Source organism: Pseudovirgaria hyperparasitica (genome assembly GCF_010093815.1).
Source record: "Pseudovirgaria hyperparasitica strain CBS 121739 unplaced genomic scaffold EJ05scaffold_1, whole genome shotgun sequence".
Lineage (NCBI taxonomy): Eukaryota > Fungi > Ascomycota > Dothideomycetes > Acrospermales > Acrospermaceae > Pseudovirgaria > Pseudovirgaria hyperparasitica.
In genome coordinates this window covers 242,849-258,589 of record NW_022985549.1, presented here as the reverse complement: position 1 = coordinate 258,589, position 15,741 = coordinate 242,849, and the positions used below count along the sequence as shown (strand labels likewise).

General features: G+C 51.6%; 5 protein-coding genes across 5 annotated transcripts; 3 read left to right on the top strand and 2 right to left on the bottom strand.

Moving 5' to 3' along the window:
• Window positions 1-7: 7 nt before the first annotated feature.
• Window positions 8-1,418, top strand: EJ05DRAFT_2142 (uncharacterized protein). The gene is made up of 2 exons (XM_033739855.1): window positions 8-101; window positions 158-1,418. The coding sequence occupies exon 2, from the start codon at window positions 308-310 to the stop codon at window positions 1,097-1,099; it is 792 nt and encodes a 263-aa protein (XP_033604900.1). The 5' UTR covers window positions 8-101; window positions 158-307; the 3' UTR covers window positions 1,100-1,418.
• Window positions 1,331-2,125, bottom strand: EJ05DRAFT_471473 (uncharacterized protein). Its single transcript, XM_033742970.1, has 2 exons — window positions 1,796-2,125; window positions 1,331-1,741 (listed from the first exon to the last, which is right to left on the bottom strand). The coding sequence occupies exons 1-2, from the start codon at window positions 2,051-2,053 to the stop codon at window positions 1,385-1,387; spliced, it is 615 nt and encodes a 204-aa protein (XP_033604899.1). The 5' UTR covers window positions 2,054-2,125; the 3' UTR covers window positions 1,331-1,384.
• Window positions 2,126-3,217: 1,092 nt separating this feature from the next.
• Window positions 3,218-10,811, top strand: EJ05DRAFT_2121 (uncharacterized protein). Its single transcript, XM_033739827.1, has 2 exons — window positions 3,218-3,828; window positions 3,895-10,811. The coding sequence occupies exons 1-2, from the start codon at window positions 3,564-3,566 to the stop codon at window positions 10,722-10,724; spliced, it is 7,095 nt and encodes a 2,364-aa protein (XP_033604898.1). The 5' UTR covers window positions 3,218-3,563; the 3' UTR covers window positions 10,725-10,811.
• Window positions 10,812-12,170: 1,359 nt separating this feature from the next.
• EJ05DRAFT_506175 (uncharacterized protein) lies at window positions 12,171-13,191 on the bottom strand (the record flags this gene model as incomplete). The annotated part of the gene is made up of 2 exons (XM_033747792.1): window positions 12,968-13,191; window positions 12,171-12,915 (listed from the first exon to the last, which is right to left on the bottom strand). The coding sequence occupies exons 1-2, from the start codon at window positions 13,129-13,131 to the stop codon at window positions 12,171-12,173; spliced, it is 909 nt and encodes a 302-aa protein (XP_033604897.1). The 5' UTR covers window positions 13,132-13,191.
• A 702-nt stretch (window positions 13,192-13,893) lies between these two features.
• EJ05DRAFT_433537 (putative t-complex protein 1 gamma subunit) lies at window positions 13,894-15,722 on the top strand (the record flags this gene model as incomplete). The annotated part of the gene is made up of 5 exons (XM_033741608.1): window positions 13,894-13,918; window positions 13,968-14,034; window positions 14,083-14,291; window positions 14,348-14,938; window positions 14,989-15,722. The coding sequence occupies 5 exons, from the start codon at window positions 13,894-13,896 to the stop codon at window positions 15,720-15,722; spliced, it is 1,626 nt and encodes a 541-aa protein (XP_033604896.1).
• Window positions 15,723-15,741: the final 19 nt, after the last annotated feature.

Sequence of the window (15,741 nt, the reverse complement as noted above, 5' to 3'; positions counted from 1 at the left end):
CGGTGAAGTGTGAAGTGCCGTCGAGCAAGTTTGTCGGTTTTTGTCGCAAGGAAAAGGGCATGTACAGTTGGCTCATATTGGAGACGAGTGTGTATGTAAAGGTGAGTAAATCTCTGACCTGAGTCCACGCGCAAACTATATGACAGAATCCCTCCAGTCTGTGTTGAAAACCGTGGTTCACTTCATGCCTACTGCTTCCGATATGAGCGACTAAAGGATATCGAGGCTTTATGACTGACGGAGTCGCTCAGGCAACAGTCTTAGACTCAAGGACTGTTTCGCCTGAATACTGGTATTGCCGTCAACAATGGCTCCCAAAAGCAAAAAGAATGAAAAGTCCTCAGTGACATCCGCGAGGGCTACAACAGCTGACGTGAAGCTCCCTTCATGGCCGCCCTTCAAACCATTGCTACCGGAAGTGGATCTCCGACTTCACGAACTAGTTCCAAACCAGATCTTGACTGTGTCGAATCTCTTTAGCTCGAAGCTTTGCAAAGAATACGTAAATTTCTTGAGCTCACTACCAATGGTCACTACGCCTGGAAAACCAAAGAAGGGAGAGGCAGTGCGCGTGAACGACCGCTTCCAGGTCGATGACGCCGCATTTGCTGAGCGGCTATGGTGCGAGACAGCCTTGAGGAATCTCATTATGGGCGTCAATCAGGAGGGCGCTCTACCATTGTCTGATGATGGGCTGGAGAAACTCTGGGGCGGCTACGTGGTTGGTCTCAACCCAAACATCCGGATCTACCGGTACAGCAAAGGGCAGTTCTTTGATCAACACTACGACGACTCGAACAATGTCGTCCTGCCTGGGACACCTTCGGTACCCGCTCGTACTACATGGACCTTGCTACTCTACCTGACATCACCTGCAACAGGATGCATTGGAGGGGAGACAGTGTTTTATCCTGAAGATGATCTGCCTAAAAAGTCGAAAGCTGCCAAGAATCAAACAGTGGGGCCCGTTGTTGTCGGACTAGAGGCTGGCATGGCATTACTCCATCGCCACGGGGCCGAATGCATGCTTCACGAAGGACGAGAAGTTATACAGGGCGAAAAGTGGGTCATCAGGAGTGATCTTTGCGTTCAACGCTGAACCATGGAGATCCTTTCGCGGATGACGTCTCGCCTTCGATGATATCCTATCCAGCAATCCATGTACACCTAGGCTGAATTAGGGAAGTGGACGGCAGTCACGACGAAGATCAGAGGCGCAGAAAAGCTTCACATCCACAATTCTTCTTTGGGGCGCTGGTCGCATATGGACCATAGTAGAGACAAGCGACGGTCTGACTGACGGTTAGGGGCTCATGTTTTACGACGAGTAAACCCAACAAACTTGCGATCGTACCGTTCCGTTTCCAATCAACATTTGACGACTCTATTTATCAACAAGAGAAACAGTCATGTTTTGTTCCTGCGCAACAAACACAGCACCCTTACGTATGAACCAAGCTTGCATATCAACACGAGTCATGCTGAGACCTAGGAAGTCCCTGTAGAGCCGCTCGTACGAGTCCACACTCTCGACCTGTATCTCTAGATCGCCATCTCCCATCCGAAGTCCAAAGACGCTGGTCTTGACAGACGTGCTGCACTCTGCTACCCGATTTGCCTTTCTCTCCTCTGTGGCACCCTCCCCTAGTGTAACCTTGGCAGCGTTATCGACCCAGCCAACACCATTAATCACATCGAGCCCTTCAGATTTGACGCAGTGATTGCCTGGCCCTTGGACTGTCTGGTTGGACTATTAGTACATCGTCTAAGCTTCATCTGAGTGTCTCTAGCTTACAGAAACTAGCCTCGAGCAGTAGGGATTCGAGCTAGAGAAGAAGTACGCAGTCTGGTCTTCTGTATGAAGACTGATGGATGCTGAGGCTACTTTGTGCTCGGTATAGCAGCACGACCGCTCATCCCAGTGGACGCAAGATTCGTAAGCACCGAAAGACCCGTCGGTACAAGAATGGTCCAGGTAGTAGTAAATGCTCTTTTTCTTGGCTTGGGCAATGGAGGCGAGGGCGACAGGGAGCGCGAGATCGATGAGACGCATGTTGAAGATGATATTAGTCAAGGATTCGAGGATTGACTTTATAGAACTGCAAATAGGATCAGGAAATATACATGGTTATATACTAACTGCGAAATAATTCGTACCATAATTAATAAAAAGACTGTGGAGCTGCCGTCAACATCCGGTTCAGATAAGCCGACCCAAGTTTCATCAATCCCATTTTCCAAGCCTTCAGGGCTACTGGATTAGAGTCTTATCGTTACAACACTTCCGGTGCCACTCTTTCGATCATCATAAAATTGAAGTGTACTAGTAGGTCCATAGCAGGCTAACGATCTCCAGTACCTACGAAACGCTCACTCGAATTCATGGCAGACCAAGTTTATCATCTTCAGATATTTCAGATAACTAGCAGTAAATATAAGGGAGTCAGACATCAGATACTGCAGATGGACACACCTGATGATATATATAGAAAAAGCCCAAAGCTGTTTAGAGCAATATCGAAGTGTGTTTCGATTGCCTCTACGGGCCGGGGCGAGATTAGCGCGGGAGTCCTCCGGGACACGGCGGCGCTAGACCATTTCTGGCCAAAGCCAGACACCACGTCAGTCCTCCCCACTTCTGTGCAGCATTCACTTCATATTTCTTCAATCAATTGTTGCTTCGTGTATCCTCATCGCACCCCTCCACCCGCCATTGTGAGTCTCATTTGTCCGCTTCGGCCTCCTGCATGCCCGCAATGTCATTTGCCCTCGATCTTGGTATTCTGACTGAGGACTGTGAGCATCGAAGGGCATCGCTGGCAGCAATGGAGGCCCTGTACTCCTGGCCAGCAGCCTTGACCCCACACCCATCCTCGATCACCACACATGCACATATCGCAAAACTGTACCTGTGGCTGCCGTACAACGCATCGCACCAGGGTTTTCGTTGTCTGTCACTTGCCGTATCATGCGGCCCGTCGGACTCGATGAACCACCATGGCTAACTTAGAAACACACACGTTGCGTGCCTTTTCTTTTCTTCTGCATCACGGCCCTGCCCGTCCTGGCGTCTGGTGTCTGTTCCGTTTGACGTGGCTCCAATGATGCCCGTCTCGGCTAGACCCATCGAATGCCAGTCATGGTTCCCTTAGACAGCAGCCCAATGCGATTCGGCATCCAAGTGTGATACTCAATCTCTTCAATTGTTCTTCTGTCGTCATTTAGCTTGCTCGACTTCCCCGGACACCTTTCCGTCTACCCTCGTACTGTACTTGGCCTACTTACATCTCTCTCTGTCATACGCTGACTACGTCGTCCTCGACTCGCTGACTTGACTTACTGCCTGCACCACAAACTGACACTACTCTAACAAATGGCATCAACCCACATAGCACTCTTCGCTTAACGTCTAGTACACTCTCGGACCATTCGTAGGTGCTCATTCAGTATGGACAGGAGAAACCGTCGGCTCTACCACATCCATAAAGCAATCTTCAAGTTTCGAAGAAGTCCGTGAACCTTAGCAACTCCAACGTATCGGCCCCTTCGGGCAACCTCATATCATGGCTAGACCCTTGCGATCCTACGGAAGTGTATCCGTCTCACAATGGAGAGATCCACACATGTATTCACAGCCCCCAGCTCCGGCTGCGTATCCGGATTACGGGAATACCGCCAACTACTTCTACCAATTTCAAGAGGAATCATCTCCTGGTAATTATAAGAGAATGGCGGTGCCTTACAATCCCTTCGACTATCAAGAGCCACCCTCTGAACACGAAGACGAAGAAGATGAGCAAGTTGAGCCTGAGAATGAGATTGTAGAAGGTATGTTTGAAACCCTAATTTCTCATATATGCAGTGCGTACATCGCATTCTGACCAATGTATATAGAACAACCCCCACCGCCTGCCCAGCCTGACCCTGCACCAGTTCCCGTGCCTGTGCCGGAAGTAGAGACTATTTCTCCACCACCACCACCAGCAGCGCCGGCACCCGCGGAGGAAACTGCACCGCCAGCCCCAGCTCCCGAAAAGGAAGAGACACTTCCTGATCCGGCGCAACCGACAGAGCCTGCTAATGAAGAACCACCAGCTCTCGTCCCGGAGCCAGAGCCAGCCCCTGAGAGTGTTGCATCACCTCCGTCTGATGTTAGCGCTCCTGCGCCGGTAGTCGAGAGTCCTCCTTCTCCGCCAGTGACCGATACTCCTCCACCCCCACCTGTGACTGAAGCTCCTTCACCAGCCCCTGTTCCAGCGTCATCTCCCCCTCCAACTGCCCAAATCGATCCCACCCCTTCTCCTTCACCAGTAGTAGAATCATCGCCCGCTGCACCAGATCCCCCGCCTGCAGCCCCAGATCCGCCGGGCGACACATCTTCCACAGATCACGGCGAGAAGAGCGTTCACTTCTCTGCAGACACCAAAGAGGGCGCAGCGCTCAAGTTGAAGAAGAAAAAACCTCTTCCGGTTATGACCCGACCTCACCAACCAACACGGGCTGAACTCAGGGCTGAGAAGGAAAAGAAAAAGAAGGAAGCTGAGGCCGCCAGGATGGAGGCTGAGGCTGCTAAGAAAGCAGCAGCGCCGCCTTCACCCATCCTCGCAAAGGCTAAATTGAAGACTACGCCCCCGTCGCCGGTGCTGGCAAAAGTCAGACCGAAAGTGGCACCACCGTCTCCGATACTGAAGAAATCGAAGCCACTGCCAAAAGAAGCTTCAGACGAGCTAGCTACGGAGGAAGCTAACACGAAGGCGCCTGAAAAGGAGGATGATACCGTCTCTAAGTCATCAGCATCATCATCGTCGTCCAAGGAGAAGGAGAAGAAGAAACCGCCCCCGGCAATGATACGGCCACACAAGTCCGCAAAGAAAGACAACTCGAAGAAGGAGCTGGAGGCCGAAAAGAAGAAGTCCAAAAAAGACTCCTCGAAGAAAAAGAAAAGTAGAAGATCCTCAAGCTCAAGCTCAAAACGTGACGCTGAGCTCGATGTACCACCACAAGCTCCAAGTCCACCACCGGCAGATGCCCTATCAACAACATCCATGGATGAGGACAAACCGACTGGCAGTCCAAGTGATGGGGTGGCAGATGTCTCAAACGATGCGTCTAACGACGTTGAAACAGCGCCAGAACAGGAAGCTGAGGCTTCGGCCAAGGAACCCGTTGCTGAAGCGGGTGAGCCTGAGGCAGGGCCAGTAGAGCCGTCAGGGGATGTGGGAGCTGTAGATACACCTGCACCCCCCGATGATGAGCCTCCAGCTATAGAGCCATCATCAAGTGAAGAGGCATCTGTTGATACACTACCTCCTGTGACGGACAGTCTTCCTGCAGATCAGACTCTACCCGAGACCTCAAAGACAGAAGAGCCAGAAACTGAAGTGTCAAAGACAGAGGACCCAGCTACAGAGGACCCAGCTACAGAGGACCCAGCTACAGAGGACCCAGCTGCAGAGGACCCAGCCGCAGAGGACCCAGCCGCAGAGGACCCAGCCGCAGAGGACCCAGCCGCAGAGGACCCAGCTGCAGAGGACCCAGCTGCAGAGGAGCCAACTGCAGAGGACCCAGCTGCAGAGGACCCGGCTACAGAGGACCCAGCTGCAGACGAATCAAAGGCAGAAGAAGCCCCAGCAGCAGCATCAAGTGGAGAGCCTGCTACTACTGACGAGTCACCCAACACAGAAGAGGTGCAGGATGCCCCTCCCGATGCTCAATCGTCGGACGACAGCCCGGATACATCCGAAAGCAATCCTCCTGAACCCATAGTAGAGCCTACGGGCGATGGCGATCCTAGCCCTCCAGTTCCTGAAGGTGATCAAGACTCACCAGCTACTGAAACCAACGCCAATGTCGAAGTACAATCTGGAGAAGCAGAGAGCAACGCTCCAGGAGCAGAGCCTCAAGGAGAAGCCAGTGCCGACGCTCAAGGTCCGGCCGAGTCAGCTCCTGAAGACGGCAGTGCACCAGAGCAATCTGGTACTGAAGAGCCTCAACAAGAAATAGAGGCCGACGTTGGTGAAGGTGCTACTGCTGCCGGTGCTGATGAGCCTGTCAGCCCAGATGAGAATCCGGCAGATGCTGCTGAGGTTACTGAGGCTACTGAGGCTACTGAGGCTACTGAAGTTACTGAGGCTACTGAAGTTACTGAGGCTACTGAAGTTACTGAGGCTGCTGAGACTGCTGAGGCTGCTGAGGCTGCTGAGACTGCTGAGACTGCTGAGGCTACTGAAGTTACTGAGGCTGCTGAGGCTGCTGAGACTGCTGAGACTGCTGAGCCACCAACCACAGACAAAGAGCTAGCTGCAGACGATGCACTTTCACCCTCACCTCAAGATGTCCCATCCACACCTGAGCCTATCCAGACAGAATTCGAAGGCAATCCGGAAGACAAAGCCGAGGCTGACCCTCTAGACCGCTCAGATATCGAAAGTATCGACCTTAGACCCGAGGTGCCTGAGCCTCCGTCACCACTGGAGAGCGACTTTAGTGCTGAGGAAACCGATGGTGATTCACATGCAGATGAGACTTCGCAAGAGGTGCCTCCGGAAGCGCCAATGCCGCCTGGAAGGGAGGATGAGGAATTATCAGAGATTTTAGAAACACCCGACGCCCTAGAAGCATCGGAGTCAGATCTAGATCAGGGTGTAGATGCCACCAACAGTCCAGAGGCGACCGAAGTTTCAGATACTCCAGCCGCCCCATTACCGTCTCAAGGTGAAGAATCGGAGTCCTCAAAAACTCCAGAAGCTCCAGAGCCAGTTCAAAATGAAGGTGGGGATGCTACGGCCGCTCCAGAGGCTACTGATGTGTCAGAGGATCCGAAAGAGCCAACGCCGTCTGCGAGTGGAGACTCAGAATCATCAAGGGAACCAGAAGCTGTGGAAAATTCAGAAGCCCAGGACGCTGCTGATACCTCAGAGACTATAGAGACTCCAATTCCGCCTGACAATGTCTCTGCTGAACCTACAATCAACGATGATATTCCTAAGGAAACGCCAGCTGATACTGTTGAGAACACTAATCAGCCCGCTGAAGAAGAGAAGGCTACAGCAGATCCACCTAGCGACCCTGCACCATCCTCAGAGGAAACAGTGGCCGAATCTCTTGCTGAAGCCGAGTGTAACGTCCAAGAACCGCTCATTGAGAATTCTGGTGAAAAGGACAACGCCTCTGAACCTGATCAGACCACTGCTTCTGATGAAACCGTCGAAACAGGTTCTGAATCCCAAGAGTCAGAACAGCCTGTTGAAGAGTCCGCACCCACAACCGAAGAAGATGAGACTGGCGAAAGCAGTGGAGAGAAAGAGGCAGAAACTGCGCCTGAGCCCGAAAAGGTCAATCTCCCACCTGAAGTTCTTGAGGCATACGGTCTCGAAGACGAGAGCAAAGAGAAAATAGACCACGACGTTAATTTGGCCATTATCGCTATGTCTGCCAAAGAGGAAGAAGAGCGACTTAAAGCCGAAAATGCAAAAAGAGCTATCGAGGAAACTCTGAAGAATGAAGGTGTCACAGCTGAATCGATTGATCCTGTTGCTGTGGCTGATCTTGCTGCTGCAATGATTGGCTCACCGGCGAGTGAAAGTCATGAAGAGCCTGAAGCGGATGAAGCAGGCGAACCAGCTACTACCGAAAACCAACCTGCGCCAGCTGCTGAAGTGGATAAGACAGGAGCGGCAGCGACCAGTGAAGAGCAGTCTACTCCAACTGCTGAAGTGACTACTTCTGCTGAAAGCCCTCCTGACGTCCCACCAGACAATACTGCTGACACCGAAGACCCGGTTGGATCAGAAAAGCCCCCATCTGACGAAGAGCCGAAACCTGACGTTGCTCCGGAGCAACAAGAGTCTTCAGCTCCCGAAGCCGAATCATCATCGCCATCTGTTCCAAAGCCAGAGGAGCCTCAACCGCCTGTCGAAACTCCTCCTGGGACTGACGAAGAAACTGAGGGTGAACAAACAGATGCACCTGCTGCACCAGAAGTTCCTGCAAGTGAGACCTCACCCAATGAACCGGCTGCTACCACATCTGAAGAAACAAAGGAGCAACCAGCGAGTGAAGAAAGCAGCCCAGATCCGCCGGCCGCTGCCGAGAGCGCTGAAGAAAGCCCACCCAGTGAAGAAGCGCCAGGCGAAAGCACTATAGCCGAATCAGTAAGCGCAGCCAGTGCCATGCCAGCTGATGATGGCGACGACAACAAAGACGTAACAGACGCTGCAGAAGATTCTAAGCCTGTAGAAGATACACCAGAGTCGCCGGAAGCAATAAATGAAGCTACCGTACCCTCAAGTGAGCCCGAGCAGGGTACGGAAGAGTCATCCAAAGCCGATGGTGAAACGACGCAAGGTGACATGGATGTGGTTAAACCTGCTGAGCCTTCAGCCGAAGAGACATCTCTCAGTCCGGCTGTTGAAGACAAGTCCGCAGAAGCAGAGAAACCCGAGGAGGAATCTCCTAAGGATGAGCCGGCTGAGGGACCCTCCGAGGACGAAATTGCTAAGGAGGCAGAACCAACGGATCAAACCCCAGCAGAGACCACAACTGAGGACCAGCCTCCAGTGGACGAAGGAGAGAAACCAAAAGAAGAAGACGCAAAAGCAGAAGAGCCAAAAGCAGAAGAGCCAAAGTCTGAAGAGCCAAAAGCTGAAGAGCCAGCATCAAACAAGGAGCCTCCAACCGAAGAGCCACCAATAGAAGAGCCCACAACCGAAGAGCCTCCAAAGGAAGAGCCTCCCAGCGAAGAGCCCTCAACCGAAGAGCCCCCAAAGGAAGAGCCTCCCAGCGAAGAGCCTCCCAGCGAAGAGCCTCCTAGCGAAGAGCCTCCCAGCGAAGAGCCCTCAACCGAAGAGCCCCCAAAGGAAGAGCCTCTTAGCGAAGACCTACCAAAGGAGGAAGACCCACCAAAGGAAGAAGAGCCACCAAAGGAAGAGCCAAATGAAGAAGCAGTAAAGGCAGATGAGCCGAACCAAAACACGGGTGCTCCTGCACAGCCGACAAACGTAGAGGCACCACAGGACGAGGTTTCCAAGGAGGCACAGATTGATGCCATTGCGCCGCCTGGAGAACCAAGTGCAGAAGCTGCTGCCACTACCGTGGAACAAAGTACTTCATCAGATGGTACAGGGCCTCCGCCTCCAATAGAGCAAGCCGTGCCATCACCGCCTCCGCCGCTCCCGAGAACTATTCCTCTACCACCTATCCTTGAACGATCCATTCCTGAGATTGTGCCGCCACCTCAACCCGTTCCCGAAGAGATTCATCCTGATGCTGTTGATATCCGCTCTCAAGATGTCTCTGAAGCCAAAGAAGCAAAGCGCTCTCGCCGACATTCTCATTCACATTCTCATCGAGGCAGCGGTGAACTATTACACCGCCGTCGACGTGAAAGTTTTGCATCAGGCGACAGCTCGGGTAAGAGCGGACGTGACAGACCAAGACACGAGCGTAGACACAGAGATAAACACCCCGAATCCGGTCTAGATCGAGTGAAAGCACCCCCCGTAGCGTCTATAGTGGTCAAAGACAAGCGTCATCACGGCGAATCCTCCCGAAAGGAGTCGAAGCGCCGGGCGCGAGATGTAAAAGAAGCTGAGGATCTCCGAAGGCTCCAGCTCGAAGACGAAGAGTATGAGAGAGCCCGCGAAGCGCGCCGTCGTCGACGCCGTGAAGAGCGCCGCCGCGAGCGCGAAGAAGAGAAGCAACGCATAGCTGAAGAAGAGGCCCATCAACGAGAGCTAGAAGCCAAAATCGAACGCAAACGACTCGCAAAGCTCGCAAAAATCGATGCCAAGATTGCAGCCAAGAAGCAGGAGCTGGAAGAGAAGGAAGCCCAAATACGTGCCAAAGATGACTTCGACCCAAGCATCGCTCAGGAAGAGGCCGATCGACGGAGGCGACGCAGGGAGAGAAAAGCAGCAGAGCAAGCCGCTGCTCAGGGAACATGGCGTGGAAAGGACGCTGCGAGGAGAGAGGCTGAAGAGTCTGAACCTACTACGACGACACGTCCCGTACACTCGCGATCCCGTCGCCTCTCTGAATCTGTTCCAACCAACCCTCCTCCTACGCAGCGCCGAAACTCTTTCCTTGGTAGCCTCTTCGGTCGCGGCCCTCCTAAGCCCGATCCGCCACCTCCAATCACAACCCGTTCACGCCCAGGCACAACATCAAGTACAGCCCGCGTCCTCGAAAGTCGAGACTCCAACTCCTCGCGCCGCCGCGAGCGCGATTCATACGCTGCAGACTCAGACGTCATCCGCCCAAAGCACCGACGGGCGTCGCATCATAAGCGTCTGCACGAGGACCTAAGTGAACCACCACGCACGCCAGAGAACGCAGAGACATCCTCGGCAGCAAGAGAAGAGCCGGTAGACTCACCGATGGCCCCCCCTCCATCTCCTCCACGAAGTAGACGCGACGACAGATCAATCACACCTATCCTCGCGCAACTAAGCATGCAAGAGGCCGATGTGCCGAGTCCGACGAGCACCACACGGGCAGAGCGGGCAGATCGCGGAGAAACGGCCAGAGTGGCAAGAGAGGGGCAGAGAGTAAGAAGTGGACGTGTCGAGAGTGATCGAACACGGACTAGAAAAGTGGATGGGGAGGAGCCGAAACGGCGTCGCAGAAAGGACGTGGAGAGGAAACCGGGGAGCAAGAGGAAGGAAGATGAGAAGAATCCCTCCGGAGGAGGTATCTGGAGTGGATTGAAGCGGATCCTATCTTGATTGGGGAGTTTTGATGGAAGACGAAAGGTTCTTGGATGTTTTAGTATAACTTTTCCCTTTTCATGCTTGATGCATTCTGTTGTGTTGCGGCATAACACATGCGTTTTGGCTTTGCTATCTTCTGTATATGTCTTGTATGTTCGCCTGTATGTATTCATGTATGCTCTGACGAAATCAATTTGAACGAAGCTGCGAATTTCCTAGGGATAAGAGCATGATCTTGGAGATGCTCCTTTCTATTGTCTTTCTATGTATATCTAGTATCAATGGATCGATAAATTGACGACTGTGTTCCTATCCTCCTCCTGCTATGTAATGCTGTTGTGTTGCTCGGAATTAGAGGGCGAGACGCGGTGCTTGAGGTTCTATAGGCCCTAGTAGAAAAGTGGAGTTCAGTAGAGTAGGGAAGCAGTGAGCTCATGGATACCGCTCATGCACCGTTGAAGAGCGAGCACCAGCGCTGCCCTGGTCAGTGTATTGGTAGCCTTTGCTATCTATGCCCTCTAAAGTCGTACAGGTATAACCTATATTAGGTCAATCGGCATGTTCATGCGCATGTATCCCACATTGTGTATTCCCTTGTTTATCGGAAAGGATGTTGAACTCAGTTTGGCTTCTAGAGATGTGATTGTTCATGTCCTTCTTCCTGTCAAGGTCCTGGATTTCTGTGATGTTTGAGGAGTTGTGTCTTCGTTTGAGGGGATGGTGTCTTTTGTGATTAGATACGGAATTGAGATATGAGGGGCTTTCAAAGAAGAGGTGGAGATGTGTCCTTGTAAGAGAAAGGTAGAGTGTTTGAGCAGGAAGTCAATATGGAGTTGTGGGATCGTAGGCTTAGTAGATAGTTGCTGTGCGCGCCATCGGGGTGTTTTTTTGGTGTCTACCATTTTGGTCCTACTTTTAAGCCTTCAAGGTCAACCTTCTGAACTAACATAGCTAAACCTGGAGAATGGTCTGGAGCTGTTATCAATCAGCCTCACAACTCCCTGTCCTTAGTGCTGGTAGGGTGCTTAGCAGTCTGATATTTGATGGTTCTTTCGCTTCTCGGTTACGCGGGCGGCGATATTAAAGAAAAATATAAGTTAGTTGAGCTACGGACGGAATAAATCTCGTGAGGTGTTAAATTCTTATTCGTTTACTGGAAGATTCCCACGTTGGAAAAATACAATAGCCATATGATGATTAGGTCCCAAGCATCCAGAACATACCCCTGACGTGTTGTGACATTGAAAAATGTCATGGTAATAGTGACATGTTATTGAAAATAAGGTATCATAATCTCACGATGAAACTGTTGGGAAAGGCAGTCTTTGAGATCCCAGTTCTTGGTGAATAGTTCAATTCACACAAGGTGTAGGTAAAGAAAGAGGGGAAATTTCTAGTGAGTGTAACCAGATACTACACTGTCTCCGTCCATCCGTATCCCACTATCATATTTTGGTTGCCTTAAATTGAGCCATCGGCATAAGAACGGGTATGTCTGATAGAAACCCATGCTTCGCCTCGAAGTCGCCATTCATAGTGCTGCCCATATCCCTGACTGCCCTCGATATCAAGGACGTGGCGACTCCATCCAAGCTTCACCATCTCTTCCTCGAGCTCAATCATGACCTTGTTTCCAAATTCTACCCCCCTCAAGTATACCATCGCTGGCACTGAGCTCCAATCTTCAGGCGCCCTGATGTGAATTTCTTTGAGGGAATTGTGCTGACCTAGTACCTGTGCACAGCACTTATGGATCATACGAAACCCGTTGACAGGGTCACGACGAATAATCCACCAGAAATACCAGGAAGCCAAGCGAATTGTCTCGAGGTTCCTGCAAACGCGGCTGTAGAAAGGTAGTAGAGGAGAAGACTCCAAGGAGTGGCCATAAGCCCGCTGTTTGGGGTAGTGGAAGACCTCAATATGACGAATGTGATTGGCATTGATAGTCCCGATGGCTTTGAAGAAGGAGCGTGGCTGATATGTATATAACTGCATGCGGTGCTTGCCATAAAGGAACGGCCTAGCCTCTCGAAGTATCTGCTTGTTGATACGAAGAAGTTGTACTGCACCGTAGTAATCGACAGCAGCTGAACTATGGTTGGACAATCCCGATACAATGCTGATTTCGCCGTTCAGATCTGTAAGCGCAAGCCCATAGATCTCATTGCGAATTTCTCCTGGAAGATCAAGGAAACTAGTCGCGCTTACAAAGATCAGCTTAGAGACACATAGAAAGCTCAGTAAGTAGTACATACGATCTAGGGGATACTTCGGCCTCAGCTAGATCTTGCTTCAGGGTGCTTCGCAGTGTCTTGCGAACAGTGTTCTTCAGTGGTTTCTTAGCCTTGATCTTAGATACCTTGTTTGTAGATTTCTTTTTCTTGACTTTTGAGCCATTCTTTGACTTCCTCGGAGCCATGATCACTGTTATGAGTGGAGTTGCTGGAGGACAAATGAAGTTGAGACTTGGGAAGTGATGCGGTCTTAGTGATTGATAAGCGCTGCGACCACGAAGCTACAAGCGACAGGGACAAACAAAGTCATGAAATAGTGAACAAAGATTACAAAGTGTAGTATGTAGCTGTACCACTTCTGTCGTTTCCGTCACACCAATTGATTGTTTTGAACCCTGTTTCAATCGCTCGACTGAGGTCAATGATAGCTTCGAACTAGCAACTTCAGATTCCAGGTGTCTACTGTACCATGACCACTACAAGTTTTGTCATGGCTCATGTCAACACTCAGTTGCTCTGCACGGAGTTGAAGTGTTTTGGGGGGGATGCAGAAGTGAATAGTTTTAGATATCGACCATGGTTTTCCACTGCCACGATAGTGTATCTAGCTCTCTGGCTTTTCATGAAACCGCTGCGACTATTTTCTCCATTACTGACTGAATCGGTATCCTGGTTCATACGAGGCTGAATGGAAAGCAACGACATACTCGAGATGAGGTTCCTATTTCTACCCCTGAAAAGAAGCGCCACCCCCACAGTTTTCATTGCTGCGCCACATCACTGAATCCCACCCCACCTCCGGCCGGCTTGACTTCGGAGCTTCACCTCCGAGCTCGAAAATATGCGTTTGCGACGCGTGCCTAGTAATAATGAATAGCCCAGTTTATCATAGAACCACAACCTCTGCACCTTGAATCTCTGACTTCGGCTGCGCCTATTCGAACATCATGCAGGCTCCGGTGGTGGTTATGAGTATATCACTTCCAGCTGTTCTCACTTGACCAAGCTAACCAGATTTCAGACACCCAAACTGGTGAACGCCAGTTTGGACGTAAAGCACAGCTCTCGAATATCACCGCAGCCAAAACGTAAGCTAGGTCAGCTTTGTAGGCTTAACTTTAGCTCATGGACTATAGTGTTGCGGACATAATTCGATCATGTCTTGGCCCCAAGGCCATGTTGAAGATGTTGCTAGATCCAATGGGCGGCATCGTACTCACAAATGACGGTCATGCCATTTTAAGAGAAATTGAAGTCGGGCATCCTGCAGCTAAAAGCATGATCGAACTCAGCCGGACACAAGATGAAGAAGTTGGAGACGGCACAACGACCGTGATCATATTAGGTATAGGATATGTCTGAGGCATTCGCTTTTGCATTGAATGCTGATCTACCTTGCAGCTGGAGAAATCCTCGCACAAGCCCTACCCCAGCTTGAGCGTAATATCCACCCGGTCGTGATCATCTCAGCCTTTAAGCGAGCTTTGAGCGATGCTCTCGAGCTTATTAATGAAGTCGCCCGACCAGTGGATGTCAGTGATGACAAGGCCATGTATACTCTCATAAACGCATCTATCGGTACGAAATTCGTTTCAAGGTGGTCTGAGCTCATGTGTAGCCTGGCATTGAAGGCTGTTCGCACAGTTCAGTTCGACATCGGTGGTGGCAAGCAAGAGGTAGACATCAAGCGATACGCCCGTGTGGAAAAGATACCCGGAGGTGAAATTGAAGACAGCAAGGTTCTGGACGGAGTGATGGTCAACAAGGATATCACGCATCCGAAGATGCGAAGGAGGATAGAGAATCCTCGCATTGTTCTCCTCGATTGCACGCTTGAGTACAAGAAGGGAGAATCGCAGACCAACGTCGAAATAAGCAAAGAAGAAGACTGGAACAGAATACTTCAGATTGAGGAGGAGCAGGTCAAAGCCATGTGCGACTCAATCCTAGCCGTCAAGCCCGACCTCGTTATCACAGAGAAGGGCGTGAGCGGTAAGTCTCTTACCCCTGATAGACCTCCATCACCAACTAACACAATGCAGACCTTGCCCAGCATTTCCTCGTCAAGAACAACGTCACCGCCCTCCGCCGCGTTCGCAAAACCGACAATAACCGCATTGCTCGTGCCTGCGGCGCCACCATCGTCAACAACGTCCACTCCATACAACCCTCGGACGTCGGGACCCACTGCGGCCTCTTCGAGATCGAGAAGATCGGCGACGAATACTTCACATTCCTCACCAAATGCAAGGACCCAAAGGCCTGCACAATCCTCCTCCGCGGTCCGTCCAAGGACATCCTGAACGAAGTCGAGCGCAACCTGCAAGACGCCATGGGCGTCGCCCGCAACGTGATCTGGAACCCGTCCCTATGCCCCGGCGGTGGCGCGACCGAGATGGCCGTCGCAGTCGGTCTGGAGCGGCGCGCAAAGAGCGTAGAAGGTGTTGCACAGTGGCCCTACCGTGCCGTCGCCGAGGCCATGGAGGTTATTCCCAGGACCCTGATTCAGAACTCTGGTAACTCGCCGATTCGGGTGCTGACACAACTGCGTGCAAAGCACGCCGAGGGCAATGGCAGTACGTGGGGCATTGACGGCGATGCTGGTAAGGTGGTCGACATGAAAGAGTATGGCGTTTGGGAGCCTAAGGCTGTGAAGGAGCAGAGCATCAAGACTGCAGTGGAGAGCGCGTGCTTGTTGCTAAGAGTCGATGATATCGTTGCTGCGAAAGCGGCGAAGCAGGCATCTGGGCCTATCGGGCAGGGCGGTGATGATTAAGGGGTGCTAGTCACTTCAG

What these genes read in the sequence shown, in the direction of transcription:
- EJ05DRAFT_471473 (XM_033742970.1), bottom strand. Translation starts at nt 2,053, where the DNA reads ATGCGTCTCATCGATCTCGCGCTCCCTGTCGCCCTCGCCTCCATTGCC. An exon ending in ACTGCTCGAGGCTAGTTTCT is followed by an intron (nt 1,742 to 1,795) that starts GTAAGCTAGAGA and finishes TAGTCCAACCAG; the next exon opens with ACAGTCCAAGGGCCAGGCAA.
- EJ05DRAFT_2142 (XM_033739855.1), top strand. Translation starts at nt 308, where the DNA reads ATGGCTCCCAAAAGCAAAAAGAATGAAAAGTCCTCAGTGACATCCGCG.
- EJ05DRAFT_2121 (XM_033739827.1), top strand. Translation starts at nt 3,564, where the DNA reads ATGGCTAGACCCTTGCGATCCTACGGAAGTGTATCCGTCTCACAATGG. An exon ending in TGAGAATGAGATTGTAGAAG is followed by an intron (nt 3,829 to 3,894) that starts GTATGTTTGAAA and finishes CAATGTATATAG; the next exon opens with AACAACCCCCACCGCCTGCC.